Below are 18,230 nucleotides of genomic sequence, written 5' to 3'. Positions count from 1 at the left end.
AATAATGAAACCTCGTATTCTTTGGTTAAGTTTAAGGAGTCTTTTGTATAAAGGTTTTACCTAGGACGCTTTGTTAAAAAGATACAGGGTGTTAAATTAAAAAAAAATGTTATGAATTTTTTTAAATAATTTAAAAACTAGTAAATAATTTGTAATTGGGCAATATATGTACACATTGTCCAAAATCTGAGACCTTTTCCTAAAATTTGGATGCTCCAATGGCAGAGATACAGGGTATCGGTGGCATATTTTTCTAATTAAAATAGTACGCTACTGTTTTACGGTAACATTCATGATATTTTTGTATTCATCTTTAAATTATCTACAAATTACTACTCTTAAGTTTTTTGAAAAAAGCCTTATTTTTGAGTAAAACTTAAAATACGAACTGGAAACACTTTTACTTAAACGGCATGACAATCACTAATCGTTTGGTTATTTATTGGAAAAAAGAAAATATGTAATAACATTAGCCATCATTTTAATGATTTTATTTGAGTAAATCTTCAAAAATATCTCCATTTCCACAAACACAGGCGGCACATATTTTAGTATCAAAAATGTAGTTTGTTCAAAATTTATTGTTACTTGAATCTGATGAAAAGGAATATTTATTCTTTCTTCTAACTGCTCAGAATGTCAAAGTTACTCCCGCAGCCTAGTATGTAATTTTAAACCGCATTTTATTTGAATATCGTAGTGTGTTTCCAGTTTGTTTTTTAAGTTTTACTCAAAAGTCAGGCTTTGTTCGAAAAACATAAGAGAGTAGTTATTTGTAGAAAATTGAAAGACGAATCCGAAAATATCATGCTTGTTACTGTAAAGCAGTGGCGTTTTATTATATTTAGAAAAATATGCCACTGGAGCATCTAAATTCTAGGAAAAAGCCTCAGATTTTGGACAATGTTTACATAAATACGTGTGCCTCATTTCAAATAATTTCACTTACTAGTTTTTAAATTATTTAAAAAAATATTAAATATTTTTTGAAGTTTAACACCCTGTATTTTTTTAATGAAGCCTCCTATATAAAAACTTTATAGGAAAGACCCCTTAAAATTCATCAAAGAATAAGAGATTTCATTTTTGGTCACCGTTTGTGAATCACCCTGTATATTCTTGACCAAAATCCATTGCAATATTGAACGGCGGTAAGTGTGACGGAGTAAATTAGGGTCTTTTATTTATTATAACAGGCGAAGGATTGCTAACTGAATTATGGTAATTGGTTCAGCAAGTACATAAAAAAGAAGTAGTACCATCGAACAAATTGACTATTTTTTGAATAAAACCACAAAATTGCAATTTATAAATAATGACATATAACTATAAGAATGCATATTTTTGCACCTTTACCTTAAAATGAAAAAAGGAAAGTAGTCAAAGCATTTTGAAATGCTTAATGACCTCTTTGGTTGTAAAAATTTGGAAACTGTTTATAGATCTAATGTGTGGGTGCATTCTGGAAGTTATTACTTTCTAAATGTCTATACTTTCAAGAGTAATTAAAAAAAGTTTAAGAACCACTGCATTACTGATGGCTGTGTTCACTAAATCCAAACAGTTTACTGTTTTGAAAGCATTTGGGGCAAAGCTGCGAGCTAATTTTTCATAAGTTGCGCAACCGTTTTTGTATTGTGCGCACAACAGGCTTGTTCACCATTTTTTTAAATTTCATTTTATCAAAGAATTGCATCTAAAAATGGCAAAAATCCAAATTTCACTAAAAAAAGTAAAATTTAGAGGGTCGAAAAAATTTTTGAACATTTTTGCTCCCATATACTTTTGTACCGCGCAGTTAGCGAAAAAATTAGCGGCGACGCCCTTGAAACTGTTTGCTAGGTTACCCAACCTATGCCATTATCAACTTATTTGCACTTTTACACTCACGCAGAGTATATTTTTTACTATCAGCTTGAATATGATGGATATATAAAATGAAAAATAACTTAGAAATGTGTTCGCTCAGATTGTTTTTAGGGACAAGAAATATTTCTAAGCATAAGGAACAATCTTATATCTAATGAGTAGATATTGCTTTTCCTATAAGAGAATACACGAAGCATTTATTTTATGGAGTTTTCTTCATAACTACAAACGGTACGAATAGAAATAACTAGAAAACTACATAAAAAATTTCCTAATTATTGTCGAATGCGGCAACAGATTTCGTAAAATATTGGGTAGTCCACATGATACTATATACACTAGTATATAAAATGATGATGTATAGATTCAATCATACTTCTTAAGGTATTACAAAATGTATCCTATTCTGACTAATAACGCTGGCGTTTCACATTATATCATGTAAAAAAGAAATTCAGTAAAAAGCAATGGTTTAAGTATTGGTTCTAGTAATAAAAGGAATATGAGGCTCTTACTCTTAATAATACGTGGTATAACCAACGTAAGGCGACCTATCTGGATATTATCGTATTATGTTTTATAAGTATACTTTACACTAAGAGGAAAGCTCTGAGCGTCCAACTCGGATCTTTCATTCATTCCACTCTGTCTCGTCGACACCCTCCATGTCGTCTTGCTCTAAACTTAGATTCATTTCCAGCTTGTTACTGACAGACTTCTTGAGCTAAAAATAGAAATTATAATTTATACGGGTGTTGCAAAATGTTCTTCAGAGGATTCTAGAACAGATTCTGCATCCAAAAATATGAAAAAAAATTTGTAGGTCTGCAAATGCTTCCTTTTCGTAATAGAGGGTGTCGAAAAAAAATTTTTATTATTGATAATTTCTAAATTTTTCATTGGAAATCGTTTAAAGGACCTCATTTATCTTATGAAAAAAAATGTCAGTTAAATTGACTGAAATTTTTATGTTACAACTGTTAACCAGCCGATCAAAAGTCTCCATTGGTACAATATCCAAAAGTTCATAGTTTTCGAGTTACGTTGACTTCAGCGCAATAACTCTGTATTCGAAACTGCGAGTAGTTCTTTTGACTGCAAATTTCCGTTTTTCGCGTTACATTGACTTCAGGGCAATAACTTTGTATTCGAAACTGCGAGTAGTTCGTTTGACTGCAGATTTCAGATACAACTATTCTAGTTGATGGCATAAAAACCTCCTAAAACCTATTTTTTGCTGTTTGCATTTGCATTACCCAAGGTGTACCACGTGGAGATTGCAAAATCGGTCCAACACTTCTTTGGGGTGGCTTTTTTACCATGACTCAAAAACTACTTATACATGTGAAAATGGTTGAGCTTATCCTTGACTCTTGATTTGGTCATTGCTTGCATTAATATGTGACAGATACGTGTGCATAAAAGAATTAATACAGTATTTAATTTATTACAATTTATAGAAATCCAAGAGGTTTTTATCAACCATCAACTACAATAGTTGTATCGGAAATCTGCAGTCAAACGAACTACTCGCAGTTTCGAATACAAAGTTATTGCCCTGAAGTCAACGTAACGCGAAAAACGGAAATTTGCAGTCAAAAGAACTACTCGCAGTTTCGAATACAGAGTTATTGCGCTGAAGTCAACGTAACTCGAAAACTATGAACTTTTGGATATTGTACCACTGGAGACTTTTGATCGGCTGGTTAACAGTTGTAACATATAAAAATTTCTGACAATTTAACTGAAACCACTTTTTCATAAGAAAAGTGTGGGGTCGTTTGGGTCAATACATTTATGATACGTAGGTTATAACTTGGTATAATCGATAGCATTTCAGACCCATCAGGGGCGTAGATACGGGCGAGTACTTACTAATCTTTGACCAGAAAACCTACGCCACTGTTTTTTTTTTACTGATTTTTACTTTATTTTTAGGAAACTCATTTATTTTAGAGCAAAAAGCACTCCTTGTACATTTGGTCATTTAGCGAGTGACCTTCGAGCTATTGAAGATTTTTAAAAATCATGCTAGTCTATCTATGAAAAACCATTACCAACTTAAAAAACATAGTTGGTGACTGTTACTGAAAAATAACATGTGCTGTCACAATGGAGAAATAAGTTACCCAAATTTAAACGATTTCCAATGAAGAATTTAGAAATTATCATTAAAAAAACATTTTTTTTTTGACATCCTCATTTCGAAAGCGAAGCATTTGTGGACCTATTTTTGGATGTAAAATCGGCTCTAGAATTCTCTAAAAAACATTTCGCAACACCCTGTATATAAGGCATCCGTTTTTTTGTTTTTTAACCTGCGCTTCACGAGGATGAGAAATTTCTTCATGAAGAAAGTTCTTCATATTAAACAATTAAACACAATACATTTTCAATACAGAATTATACTTAAATTATAAAGTTTATATAAAATTAAAAATAATTTTAAATTACACAACCAAACGAAAATTTTAGGTGTAATGGTGCGTCGCCTGACGAGCCGCCACTGATTGATACCTGAATTAACAAAGCAGGATTATGATTTTTTTGTGATATCCAAAAAATAGTTTTCAATTTACTATAGCAGTTGCTTTTGTTTAGAATTTTTTTTAAAGTTTAGGACAGTGTAAACCCATACCCTTTAAGTATAAATTTATTCTTAAATAAATTTTTTAAGCTTTAAAAAATATAAGAGCAGTCTTTATTATGTGACCAAATAATTAACGTATCCACAAAAATCGTAGTAGCCTTGAAATCAAAAAGAACTGAAACGAACATCAAGAGGGGCCTAGGGGTTCTTATAGCCACCTCCACACAGCCTAGGCCGAGAACAACAAGGCCAGGTTAAGTTCCTAGCGAAGACTAAGAAAGTGCGATGTAAGTCTGTAACCACCTGTTATTGCAGAATTAGTCAGGCACTGGTCGATGCCCTTTTGGTTATACTTATTAAAAACATATTAAATAAATGTTTTATTATTCTTATTATTACTAACCTCCTCCTGTTTACTCTTGGTCTGTCCCGATATGTCAGCGTTCCACCCTAGTCTATTGTAAGGTTGGGAGGCACCTATGAACGGCGTTGAAGCGGATTTATTTATCGTCCTTTCAGGACCACTGTTTGCTTGCCCTTGGGACTCTGAAACTATACCCACATTACGTGTTAAAAATTAAAAATACATTTCCCCTTTTCTTAAAAAAAAAACTTACGCAACTCCATCCCTTCCGGTTGCAAGTTAATCCTTTGAGGTGCTTTATCTTTACCGCTGAACCATTCAGAACTGGTTAGCGCTGACTCCCACGTAACTCTTGTCGGTGGGAACAAATCGTCTTGGAATAGATCAGTCTAGGGAAAACAACTGTCAGTTTTTAAACCTTAAATATCTGATCACAGATACCTTTATCCTGGGAACGGTAAAGGACAGGGGTTCGATGGAGTTGTTCGTGAGCCTCAAGGCTTTGGCGAATTCGACATTTGATACATCACAGACGTTTTTTGGTAAGAAAGAAAGTCCTTGGTGGAGGGTATTGCACCGGTGATGACTCAAGGGGCAGATATATGGCGCTTCCTCTGTTATCTCAAAGGCGTATATTGTCGAATCGCCCTAAAACCATATTCATTACAGTTACCGATACAACACTAAGAGAACTGTAAAAATTATACCAGACCTGTCTGTCAATATGCAATATGGGTTGATTAAAAAAAAATTATAAAAATTATAGAAAACTTTTCGAATTTTACTAAAACTATGTTTACAAAAATATAAAAGAAATCCTCTGTATATTTTGTCACAATTGTAGCTTACTAACTATTACAGTATTATAACATTTAGTGGATGTATCTCTAAAAATATAGGAGATATGACCAAAAGAATGTAGGCACCAAGACTGAAATTAAGCTTATGACTTTTTTGGCCACTCAGTATCTCCCTTATAATTAGAGATAGATCCATCAAGCGTTATATTATTGCAATCGTAAGAGTGTTTGATAACATATACAGGGTGTTCTATTAAAAAAAAACTATGTTAGTTCCATATCTTTGCAATCTGATGCTCACTCATCATCACAACTTAGGTTTTAGAATATTTAAATAATAATAATTACGGCTATATCTTATGTATCATGTACATGTCGTAGTAAAAAAACTAACCTTTCCCGTCACAAAGAGGGTTGAACTGTCATCGTCATAAAATGGAATCAATATGGCAGGTGAAACGTCCAATCCAACCGTATTCAAAGGCGTTTTCAAATCACTCGACTTGAAGGCGGTAATCTGCCTCTCCGATACTTTGTCGAATCCCGTTACGACTATAAAATGGCCATCTAAGGCCCAAACTATCCTAGCACCTCTATTTCCTTCTGGTCCCTTGCCTTCTCTAATAGGAAGTTCGCTTTTCCTCGGCCGGTATATTCGTATTTTGCTGTCTTTGCTGACAGTAGCACAATACGAGCCGCAAGGGGACCAAGCGAAACTGAACATTTGATCGACGTGACCCTTGAGCACAATTTCTTCGGATAGAGTGGCTAAATCCCAGAGCCTTACTGTCATGTCGTAAGACCCTATATGGAAAAAGTAAACTGTAATATGCAACTGTTTACGTTATAAGATACTGATACCCCAATAAACCTAATAAATGACAATCCATTGTCCCCATTATAACTTTAGTTCACTGTAATATTAAGTGACGGCTTACGAACATAAGAGTCTTCATATTTTCATAACAAAGCATAGGATCTATATTGGTTTTTAAGGGATGATTTCTAGGCCCAAATAGAGAACTTCCGTGGCATTTGTAATTTTTTTTTTTTAAAGATTCAATGCATATTTGAAAAAAATATATATACAGGGTGTATCACGAAGAGAGCTCAGTAGAATTATCTCAAAAAGTAGTCAGTGAAATCTGAAAAAGATCTATTCAATGACAATAGTGTCAACTTCCTCGCACTTCCAGTTATACCTGAAGTCATCATCAACTCTGTTATTTCAAATGGAACACTCTGTATATTTATACATTTTTCAATTCTACGGCAAATTCTAGACTAATTTCAGATAAGGTACTAAAGACCAAAATGTAACAGTTTTCAAGTTATCAATTTACGAAAAAAATTGAGGGATGCAATTAATTTTTTAATACAGAATAACTCCGACATTTAGTTTTATTTATTAATGAGATTTAGCATGGATAATTTAAAAACAATGGAATACAACCAGTTTTTGTAAAATTTGCAAAAATTCGAGGGCTCAGTAGGATTGAGCCCTGTTTGTGATACACCCTGTATATATTTATCAAGAAAAATTTATTTTGCAAAACATTTAAAAAATGGCTAATTGTATGTACCAGCTGATCATGAAAAAAAAAAAATTGCATATTTATACGCAACACTTTTAAAAGTCTTAAATTGGTCGTCCCTATTTTAATTTGTTATTTTTTTGTATTGAAAGTGATTGACCTCATTTTTAAATTACAATCCCTTAAAAAATTTCTGCATAAATAAATTTTTTGGAACTTTTAAGGATTATTTTGTTGTCAAAATAGAATGTCTAACAAAAAATCACTATTTTCTTTTTTGAAAAAACAACTAGTTTCAGTTGTATACTGACAGGCTATTTCAAAATTGAAAAAAATCATATCTCAAACAATTTGTCCCTAAAATAAAGTGGAAGACATAATAACCGAAACAAGTGTGCCACCCTGTATATTCAAAATGCAATTGTACGAAAATATATATATAAATTTTTTTAACTTTCCTACCTGAAGCGAGTATATCTTTAGCTGTAGGATGGAACTTAATAAAGTATATCTTATCGGAATGGGCATTGAATTCACTCTCAGGTTCGTTAGTTGGCTCGGTCAATCCACCCTCGGGAATCTTCCACAACTTAATCACGCCATCATCACACGCAACAGCCAATCGGTGGTTATCAAACGGATCCCACGCGAAGTCCATGACATTATTTCCGTGTACCAGAGCAGGGATCACACCGTCTGGTAGTTTTCCCGTTTTGCTCAACTCGAAGATGGCTATTTTGCCGCCCGGTCCACTCAAAGGCACAGCTACTCGTTCCGAGTTAGCTATAAAATTCATTTTAAATTATTTATATCAGTTAAGTTAAAACGTTGTTTACCGTGGAATCCGTCACATTCTCCGGATATTTGCCTGCTTAAGTTTCTGATATTTTCAATGTGGAACGATTTGTGGGCGGGGGTGCCTTTCAAGTGGCGGAACTTTGAGACACGGCCTGAAAATAAAACCAAGGTTACTTTTCCGGAAGTAGTTCAGATTAAACACGCTATCGTAAGCTGTGGCCGAATCCATGTGCCTTTGTATCATTTACGCAGAAATCCACCAACCTGGTAGTTCAATTTTAACCTTTTGACTTCTAGATCACAATAACTTTTTTGTGTCTTTAACTGTTTGGATTCATGAAAATATGACAAAAAAGGGATCACAATTTTTGGCTAAAGTTAAGAGAGCTCTACAGGGTGTCCCAAAATTAATGCCCTAAGAATAATCTTTTTTTTTATATTTCAGAACCCTGTTGTACAATAATCACTAAATTTGGTACACAGGGGTTTTATGACATGTGGAATCTGTTGGTGCTACGTTTTTTGGCATGGAACCCCCTGAACACAATTTTTTGTGAGCAAGGGGGAGCCAAAACAATTTGATCGCATATTTAAATTTCTTGGAAATTATTAGTCCACTAGAAAGCCATTAAATTTAGAAACTTTTTTGTTTCATGATACTTTTTTCATAAAATGCAGTTTTCAAGAAAAATGTCAAAATGTGATCGAATGCATCTCGTGATTCGCCATTTTCCTCGAAAACATTGCTTTTTATGAAAAAAAATATCAAGATAAGTTTCTAAGTTCAATGGCTTTCTAGCTAATTAATAATATTTATGAAATTCAAATTTGTGACCAAATTTTTTCGGTTCCAAAGAAAAAGTGTCTCCTTGCCAAAAAGCGTAGCACAATCAGATTCCATGTCATAAAACCCCTGTGTACCAAATTTAGTGATTCTCGTATAACAGGATTCTGAGATATAAAAAAGACAGGGGCAGGGGAAGATTTCAGGGGTCTATAACTCCGAAATAGGGGGCCACTTGGCAAAAAGAAAAAATACGATTCCCCTAAATCTGTCTTAAGAATCTATGACCAAATTTTTATAGATTTTATTACACAGTGTGTAAATATGAATTAATGCACAAATAACAGACTTTATTCTATTCCAGATTTTCTATAAAATGGAGTTAGTTTGAAACTCAAAATACTTTTTGTTGTAAAGAAATTTGTAATTTGCCGCTTTCAAACAAGTGGCGTAGTAAATTACAAATTTCTTTACACCAAACAGTAATTTGAGTTTTGAACTAACTCCATTTTATAGAAAATCTGTGTTAAAATGGGGGAAAGTCTATTATTTGTGCATTAATTCATATTTAGAAAAATTGTGTAAAAAAATCTACGAAAATGTATTGCTGGTTGTAATATGGTTTAAAGTCTGATAATCTAACCATTCACCAAGAAACATGCATATCTAATGAGAGTAAATTCTAAGATAAACTTTCTCTTTAAAAAGTCCTTGCCAAAAATCAACTTTTACGGTATGAGGGAGATAACTGACATTACATTCGACATTTAGACAGTGAAGACGTCAAACTCCTAAGTACTCAGTTTTTGTTAAAATCTGAATTAAGAATTAAGATTAATAAATCTTACCAAAAACAGTAGATGTTCGTTTAGGAGTAGGCACAGAAACCTCACTTTTCCGCCCGGACTGAGGATCCAAAGACTGCTGCTTTGCAACTGCAGAACTTTTCCTATAATTATCTTCTTTCAAAACGTCTTCTACATTCTTCCTGTTCTTAAACGAATCCTTCCTTCTCAACATGACTGGAGACCCATCTTTTTTCTCTATCACATTCCCGATTTGTTCTTGCACGGACACCGATCTACTTTCATACATTTTACGCCTCTCGGCAATGCTCGTTCTTTGAATCGAAGCTCGTTCAAAGTTGCCACTTTGGTCTGTGGAGTCCAAGCTTTCTTCCGGTTCGTTTTCCTTTGAATTAGATCTCGTTTCAAACAATTTCCTTCTCTCCGCTGTACTTGGTGTCTTGGGAATGTAGCCCGAATCGCAGCTAGTTTCTTCTTCCCCGCTTGAACCCGATTTTCCGTTTTCAGTATCTTTTAAGGGAGCGGGTTCGATGTCACTCGTAGGTGTTTTCTCTTTTTCTTCTGGAGTAACAACTTTGTTTACGGCAGACTCGCCAGTTACACCGTTCTGGCCCGGTACTGGGGGTACAGAGAAAATTTTTTGAAAGGTGTTTTCCGGGTCATTGAGTTTAGGTGGTGTAAAGGGTTTTGGTCCTAGACGGGGCTGAAAACAAGAAAATAATAAATAAACCGTCGAAGAATTTTTACACTGGGGGCTCAAGATATTTAGCATATAACTAATTCATTTTCAGGGTTTTAAAAATTTATAAAAAATATGTTTCTAAATGTGCTAAATTTAGAAATATTTTTTACATTTTTAAAGCATTGAAGATGGTATCAAAACACTGCTCTTAAATACCTAATTGTTATGATCCTTATCCTTTCAGTCATTAATAAATTTAATTTGATTATAGTTTGGATAATAAAAGAATATTATACAAGGTGATTTATTAGAATCAGTTAACAGACAACCTGTGAAGTTTCAGGGCAGTACGGTCTAGCTAATAAAAACGTGTTAAGTAAGATTATGATGAAAAATTGTAACGATGGTAACTTTTATTCCTCAAGAATATTGTTACAATAATTCCTGCACAGAAAAATGTATGGGGGAATAACTTCATAACACAGGATCTGTGCCATCAGCAAGTGGATGCACTGCTGTCCAACGTCGTACTGCAAATGACGAATTTATGTAAAAATCGCTTTCATCTGTATCATTGCCATGCCAAACAAGTACTAGAATTTACACGTTGATAGCCATTTTGTAAATAGTTGTTGAAGTGTACTTGCCGAGATCCGCAGTTTACATCAAATATTCTTTGTACGGACGAAACCATGTTTATAAGGCAAGGAATTTTTTATTTAGAAATAATCATATTTGACACTAAGAAATTCTACATATCTTTTCGACGCCAGAACCCTATCGTTTACCAACATGAGAACATTTCCGATTTTATTCTAGCTATATTCAAATAAATCACCCTGTATGCAAAAAAATTGTATAAAACAATTTGACAAATACTTGGTTATACTACTATAAATATTAAAATATTCTGCAACTTTCAACAAAATTGTCGTTTTCGCCCACAGTGTACGTATATTTAAAAGAAAATAAAAACTACTAAAAAAAGTCTTTGTAAGCAAAAATTCACATAAGAATAGCAAAAAAAAGTCATCAGTGTAAGCAGAAATTCCACCTACAAAAATCTACGAATGTCACAAAAAAGAATCTCGTGGAACACCAAAGTCTACAACTAAAAAAATACAAGTAAGCGCAATGTTGTTAAGCACAAAAACTACATCGACACCAAAATAACCTTGTATCCTCCCGCTATGGGAACATTTGGATTTACAGATGTAACGACTGGGGCGCAACTATTAGTACGGGGTCTAGCGACAGGCTTGGGGGTGTTAGTAGACTCCTCGACTGATGAATCGCACATGGATCCCGTCCTCGAAGTTCTGGGCAGTGGCTTAGGAGGTACAACCGCTGTAATATTTACCTTTTCGATTTCTTCGACGCTGGACCTGTTTTCAGTTGTTTTGCTCTCGAGCGTCTTGTCAGTGGAATCCTCTTCGTTGCCGCTTGGTTTACCATCTTTAATTTTAGTATCGTCTTTCTCAATGTCTTTAACTATATCTTTCACGGGATGATAGTCGCTCTTGGTGATGGCAGCCGTCACTTTTGGCTTGACGTCTGATACTTTTTGGTCGACTCGAGATGCTTTTTCATTTTCGTACTCCTCTCTTAATTTAGATAGAGGCCCACGATGTACCTGCGAGGTTTATTGTTAAAAGAAGTGTGCAATTTGTATAGTGGATGATGGATGACCAGATGGAATGTAGACTTTTCATTTTGATTGTTTAAATGTTTCAAAAACTATTTAATTCTTTTATAAACAATTGTTTCAGTAGTTCTAATTACATAAAATTCTGAAAATTTCACAGTACAACTTTTGATGTGCACATACAGGGTTGCGATAACAGAACAAAAAATTCAATATTTTCAATTTTGATTTTTAAAAATTTTTTTATAGTTACATAGTTATATAGTTAAAAAGGTGTCAATCATCTTCCAGATAGAACAAATATGTCACACAATTAAAAGTATTACACAAGATATACTATAATTTACCGAGAACTGTAGTCACTTTCAAATTGCGGTACCAACTGTTTCTCTTTGCTAATAGTAGTAATAAATATTTTTTGTTTACGCTTAATTGAAGTAAATAATTAACAATATATTAAATTTAGATTCATTGAAGGGAATTTTAAGAAATATGTTAAAAAATGAGACATTCTAATACAAAAAATCGGTGGCGTCATAATTCCGACATCGAAAACATCACAAGCAGTGGCAATGGCACCAAAAGACACATTTTAAAAATACAGTGACCTGTTCAACCATTTTTTTTAACAAATTTAACATCACAACCCAGTATAAGTTGTTAGATTAAAAAGTATTTATATTTTTTGTCGAAATAAATATTAACTAACTATAACTTGCTCGAAACCTAAGAATTATCAAAATTTCTCCTACAAACACTTTTCTCGATACTTAGTTCCCAATGGAATACTGCATAAAATAATTATGTGATATTGGTATGATAAAATTAAGTAATAATAATATCTTACCACAATTGGTTGTTCGCCATTTTCCCTCTTAGCTGGATCTAAGCTTATTTTGGCAAGAGGTATATTTTTCCCTTCAAACCACTGTATCGCAGTTAATTCAGTCTTAAATCCAGGAGTGTCAGGATATAAATCAGCATGGAAATCCCTAAAATTATCACGTAAATAATTATCTCTGTGCTAAAACCTCATATTTCGAGAAATCTGCAGTTTTGCGACAATCGAACGAGTTGTAAAAAGTTGTGAGGGCATCTGGATACAGATAAACACAATTATCTAGACCTCGACTATCCAGATCCTATTATTGGAATTTCTCCATTTCTGAGAACATTAGTTGTATGAGGTGGTAGACACATAATGATCGTTTATAATTATCCTCTATCCGTAGCGGGGCAAAAAAAAGCACTCAGACACAAAAAAAAGTCGAGTCTCTGCTTATTTAATGCATACATATTATTTACGTAATAGGTAGTGTAATAAAGTTCATATTTTTTGCAAAATTAGTGAGTTTGGGTGTTATTTCGATTAACCGTGTTTTTGATTATCCAGCAACGGTTCGGTCCCAGCCGGCCCGGATAATCGAAGTTCTACTATACATGAATGATCAGTCAATTACAAAAAACTTGTTTGGTAAATTTAATAGATGAAAAGCATAAATATGCACTATAAATCAAAATATTGTTCAAACTGTCAACGTAACCATATGATACGTACGTATATACCACTTTATTGGCTTAAAATATGCTAAAACATTCCTAGATTCATAATCAAAAACTTTTTTCCATTAAAAAGACTCACAAATAAAATTATTTTTTCCGAAGCAATTCCGAAGCGTAAAGATAGCAGATTTCGCTTCTATCATCGATACAGCATTTTTGAATTTTGTGCTAGTAAAAATGCCTATAACTTACCGGTCATCGAGAAAATACTTCAAAGGTATAGATGTCATCACAAGCAAAAAAAAGTTATTATACACGGCTGGAAAATCCACATGGTCCATCTCCTTTACATCCAAAGTAAAGAAATCCGTGCGATAGACAGGGATAGCTATATTGAAGACGTTTCATAATCTGAACACTTCTAACCCGAAACGGGCGGTAACTGTTCAGATTATGAAACGTCTTCACTATAGCCATCCTTGTCCATTGCACTGATTTCTTTACTTTACTTTGTCGCTCTCATGTAAAGGCAGACGGACCATGTGGATTTTCCAGCCGTGTATACTGAATATAAGATTTTTACGATAGTTAGAGCACGTGCGTCCTCAGCTGTGCGCTGTAGTTTGAGTTGTGCTATTATTGCGTTTGTGTTATTATTTAACTTTGTTGATTTGTTTGCACTGGTGAAATATGAGTAATAAGTTGTACGCAGGCCGTAAAGGCAGTAAAAATCAAAGTACAGCCCGTAACCGAAGTAAAATTGGAAATAGATGTCCGCCTAACCGTCATGCATTCGATCAGGAGTTCATGAGCGCATCAGCGAAGAAACTCAAACTTGATGATGATAAGTGTGAAAGAGAAGTAAATGAGTCTTTTGGGTATTTTTTCATTGATTTCATGATGATGAAAAGAGCATGAAGAACAAAATACGGCCATGGATGGGTAATTATATGGATTCTAGTGATGGTAAAAAAATTTTTATTCGCCATATTATTATTTCCAAAACTTCAAACGTGTTTTTTCCAAAACTATGTTTTTGAAATCGGCGAGCAGCAGAACTCAGAGTTTTCATCCCATCGACTTGAAAATTAAACTGTAATTTAATCGTGTAATTATCTAGTGAAGTAGAGAAGATTTTTACAATTGGTCGATAGGACTTTTTTTTAATTCTCGAAAAAGCCTTTTTTTCGGACTCCGAAGTGAGTTAACCCCTTAAACTATATAACTAAACAAATATCTATTAATCTATGTGGAAGCTAGAAAATATCTTTACCTGTATGTTTTTCTTGGCACTTGGTACGTTATAGGAATAACTGAAGAACTGGTAAGCTGTAATATCCTGTTCACTTCACCTTGCATGACATTCAAGGCACGTTTTGGTAAGAGACAAGCCCCTTTTGTCTGCTCTCCTGAATGTCTAATGCCCTCGATTAAGAAAGGTTCCTTATCGCTGACTTCCATATAGCCGATAGTCGTGTCACCTATGAGTTAAATTTAACATATCAGCCGCACTAGTATTAAAATTTTATAGTGTAGTTTCCCTTAACTTTATTTTTATTATTGTAAACGTATGAATACATATGTACAGAGAAAGGTAAATTACTCTTACCTTTTCCCGCCAAGAATAACATCCCAGTATCGGAGTCATACAAGGGAATCAAGATACCTGTGGAACAATCCAATTCCAACGTTTTTTCAGGCTCTCCAAAATTTCTGAGGTCTCTGATAATAATCTGTCTCAATCGCTGAGCATCGAATCCGGTTGTCAGAATCTTATTCTGTTCCCCTAACCAGACAACTCTGGAATCTTTAATACCTGGGTGACTGTTTGCTGTTTTCAAACAGGACTGTTCCACTCTAGGATCCAAAATACGCACTTGTTTATCCTTACAGGAGGTCGCGAGCAGAGTGCCATCTTTTTTCCAACTCACCGATTGGATAACTTCGGTGTGATCCATGTTGGAGAATATTTCTTGCTCCGACATCAAATCCCATAAGGTTAGGGTGGTGAAAGAAGAGGAGTGCAGGAGGAAATCTGCAGTTGGGTGGAAGCCGACTGTCTCAACACGCCGTTGTTTATGAGAGAACGTACATTCCGCATTACTTAGAGATTCCTACGTTACAAATAATTAAATAAATAACACCACTATTACATTAACACATTTTTACTTGAATATATTTCTCATAATTCTTACACTCTAATTTTTAAACAAAATACTACTTATATTAATAAGTTTTTTGTATGGGTATATTTCTCATAATTAATAACATTTTATATATTATTAAATTACAAAAACTAAAGTGACATTAATGTTAATAAATTGCTAATAAAAAATGATATTAAAGAAATAGTGACCAATTCTGACATTACAGCTATCATAATCTCGTAATATTTTTTTAACAAGTAATTTCTGAAACTAGTATAAGAAAACATGACAAATGAGTAAAATTCAGAAAATCTAATGTTCCAGTAAATTTACTAATCATTATATCTAAAAATAGTTGTACTTTATTCGCTTTGGTATAAATTGTAAATTAGAAATTTTCATTATGTAAAGTTCTATAGAGCGTGACTTTACTTAAAAAAAAAACACATTTTTTTCATTTAATTCCAATTAAGTGGTTATTTTAACATTAATCTGGTATTTTATATACAGGAAGTAAACAATAATGATGATCTAATTTACATTATCTGTAAGTCCATACATTTTGCTTGGTTGATGTACTTTAAAATGATATAAAATACAGTAATAATTTAAAAATAATTTAAACTGTAAAAACATTTTAATATTTTAAAATTATAAATAGCAATTACACATCCTTATAAGGATTTGTCTGATTATTTCAAATTCCTAAATGTATATTGCAATAAATTTTGATAAAAGAATTATAAAATTAATATTTCCAGGTATGTGAATGATATATTACTAGAAACTTGGAAAATTATTTTATATTATTTATATTAAGTTAATAAACACAAAACAATGTTTCAGTGGAAGTTAATTATTTTAATTTTAAAGTGAAAATGTGTATCTAAAGACATTTGATGTAATGACTGATGAAATCTATGCTAATAATTTATTTAAAGGTAAAAATCATCCAAACTATGGAATATTTTGAGAATTCAATTATCTACTACTTGAAAGTAACTCTTAGTGATATTTCCAAAAAAAAAGTATGTTTCATTAAACGTAACTCTAGAACTACTCGTCTTAAAAAAGTTCACAGAATTTTTTTTGACTAGCACAGATCTAAGTTGTGCAGGAAGCCGGATTGGCAGCTGGAGTAGTGAGTAGTCTCTCAACAGTATTTTAAAATAATCTTACCTGTAATCCTTCTGGTGGAATGTACCAAATCTTCACTAAACAATCTTGCGAACCTGTGGCCAGTAATCCATCATGAAATGGAGAAAAGTCCATATCTGTCACAGTATCTGAATGAGCATGTAAAAGAGGCATTAACTTGCTTTTTCTTCCACAGTCATCAATAGGTAAAACACCCAAACTTGATCCTGCATGATCCCAATTAAAGGCCATAAACTTTGCAGATGCTGTTATGTTATTGCCATAGGTTTGATAGGATCCAACACAAATATCTCTCACATAAGTTTCTGGTTTTGGGACGACAGGAGCAGCATTTTTATATTTGCTTGCTTTAAATCTCCAAGCCATGGTTCAATTTAATTGTTTACTTACATAAAAAAATTAACCCTACACAGAATACAAACAATAGGCGGCTTATAAACAAATCTTAAAAGTAGATGTACTCACTTTTTAAGAAGTCAAAATATTTAAAAAGATGAATTAATTACTTTACGTTTTGTGCTTGGTATTAATAAATTCAAATATTAAAATAGTTTATTGTGCTAACTAAACACTAGTTTCACTAGAATATACGCCCACTACACCCTAAGCTTTATTATACACCTCGACCTCGAGCGAGTGTAAAATGTCAATCGGAAAAACTGACACTTCGGATGATGCGTTCAACTTCGCCGAATGCTATCAACAAATGGTAACTAATTTCTCATGTTCAATAGAATTGAAACGAAATTAACCAAGCAAGATTTTAAAATTGTAAGATCGCGTCTGAATTTAATAAATCATATAAATGCTGTTCAAATTGTGGTATAATTTAATTTACCTGGGAGATATCCTTGAATTTGCAAATTATGAACACTCCCTTACACAAAACAGTACGACACCAGCATACAAAGGGTTATTTTTTGACGGGGGAACCCAACATCCAGCCGAATGCAAATGCAATTTTGTTTCTAAACGTGGGAATTTACATCACTGGTTGCATAACCTGAAGGAAACAACGTTTCTAAATAAAGTATATTACCCCGTATATTACCCCGTATATTACAAAAATTGAAAATCATTAGTAAATTGAGTAAGAGTAGATCATCTAAATAGAAATGAGAGAATAACCATGATTACAATACCTCTAATTATACTTAAAGCAATTGATTATTTTTTTTATATAAACCTAGTTATTCATTCTTTCTATTATTTTTTAGTATTTATTAAACATAAAAAATAAACATTATTATGGTTTTCACTGCACTGCAATATCAAATTGCATAAGCGAGTCTTTTTGTAAATGTAATGATAAAATAAATTTTAGTGCCTATTGGTAGATATGGGCATAGAGAAAATAAAAAAAGAAAATACTTGTTTTCATGAGTATAGGTAACATATATACATAAAATCAAAAGAGATAGAAAAAAAGCCTTTCATTTAAGAAATATTATATGCAGTATTTGAATAATGGCGGTAAAACGGCGGTCTCGGTCGATAAATTCAATTTTGTATTTGGAATTTGGATGGCAATCGAGATCGAGATAAGATA

At 33.0% G+C, this 18,230-nt stretch overlaps 1 protein-coding gene across 3 annotated transcripts; it reads right to left on the bottom strand.

Moving 5' to 3' along the window:
* Nucleotides 1-1,049: 1,049 nt before the first annotated feature.
* LOC108912597 (coronin-7) lies at nucleotides 1,050-17,299 on the bottom strand. Of its 3 annotated transcripts, none has more exons than XM_018717870.2 (14): nucleotides 17,147-17,299; nucleotides 16,703-17,086; nucleotides 14,986-15,490; nucleotides 14,650-14,857; nucleotides 12,721-12,865; nucleotides 11,589-11,861; nucleotides 9,589-10,249; nucleotides 7,995-8,108; nucleotides 7,621-7,941; nucleotides 6,018-6,427; nucleotides 5,265-5,471; nucleotides 5,077-5,212; nucleotides 4,863-5,011; nucleotides 1,050-2,593 (listed from the first exon to the last, which is right to left on the bottom strand). In XM_018717870.2, exons 2-14 carry the CDS (start codon nucleotides 17,045-17,047, stop codon nucleotides 2,501-2,503), a joined length of 3,567 nt encoding a protein of 1,188 aa, XP_018573386.1. In that variant the 5' UTR covers nucleotides 17,048-17,086; nucleotides 17,147-17,299; the 3' UTR covers nucleotides 1,050-2,500. The 3 variants fall into 3 exon arrangements, with proteins under 3 accessions (XP_018573386.1, XP_018573389.1, XP_018573387.1); XM_018717873.2 differs by having other exon boundaries at nucleotides 16,703-17,066; XM_018717871.2 differs by having other exon boundaries at nucleotides 16,703-17,299.
* Between the last annotated feature and the right edge of the window lie 931 nt (nucleotides 17,300-18,230).

The sequence above is a fragment of the Anoplophora glabripennis genome, unplaced genomic scaffold (genome assembly GCF_000390285.2).
Source record: "Anoplophora glabripennis isolate ALB-LARVAE unplaced genomic scaffold, Agla_2.0 scaffold296, whole genome shotgun sequence".
NCBI classification, from domain to species: domain Eukaryota; kingdom Metazoa; phylum Arthropoda; class Insecta; order Coleoptera; family Cerambycidae; genus Anoplophora; species Anoplophora glabripennis.
The sequence above is the reverse complement of the archived record's forward strand: the minus strand, read 5'-3'. Positions and strand labels throughout refer to the sequence as shown.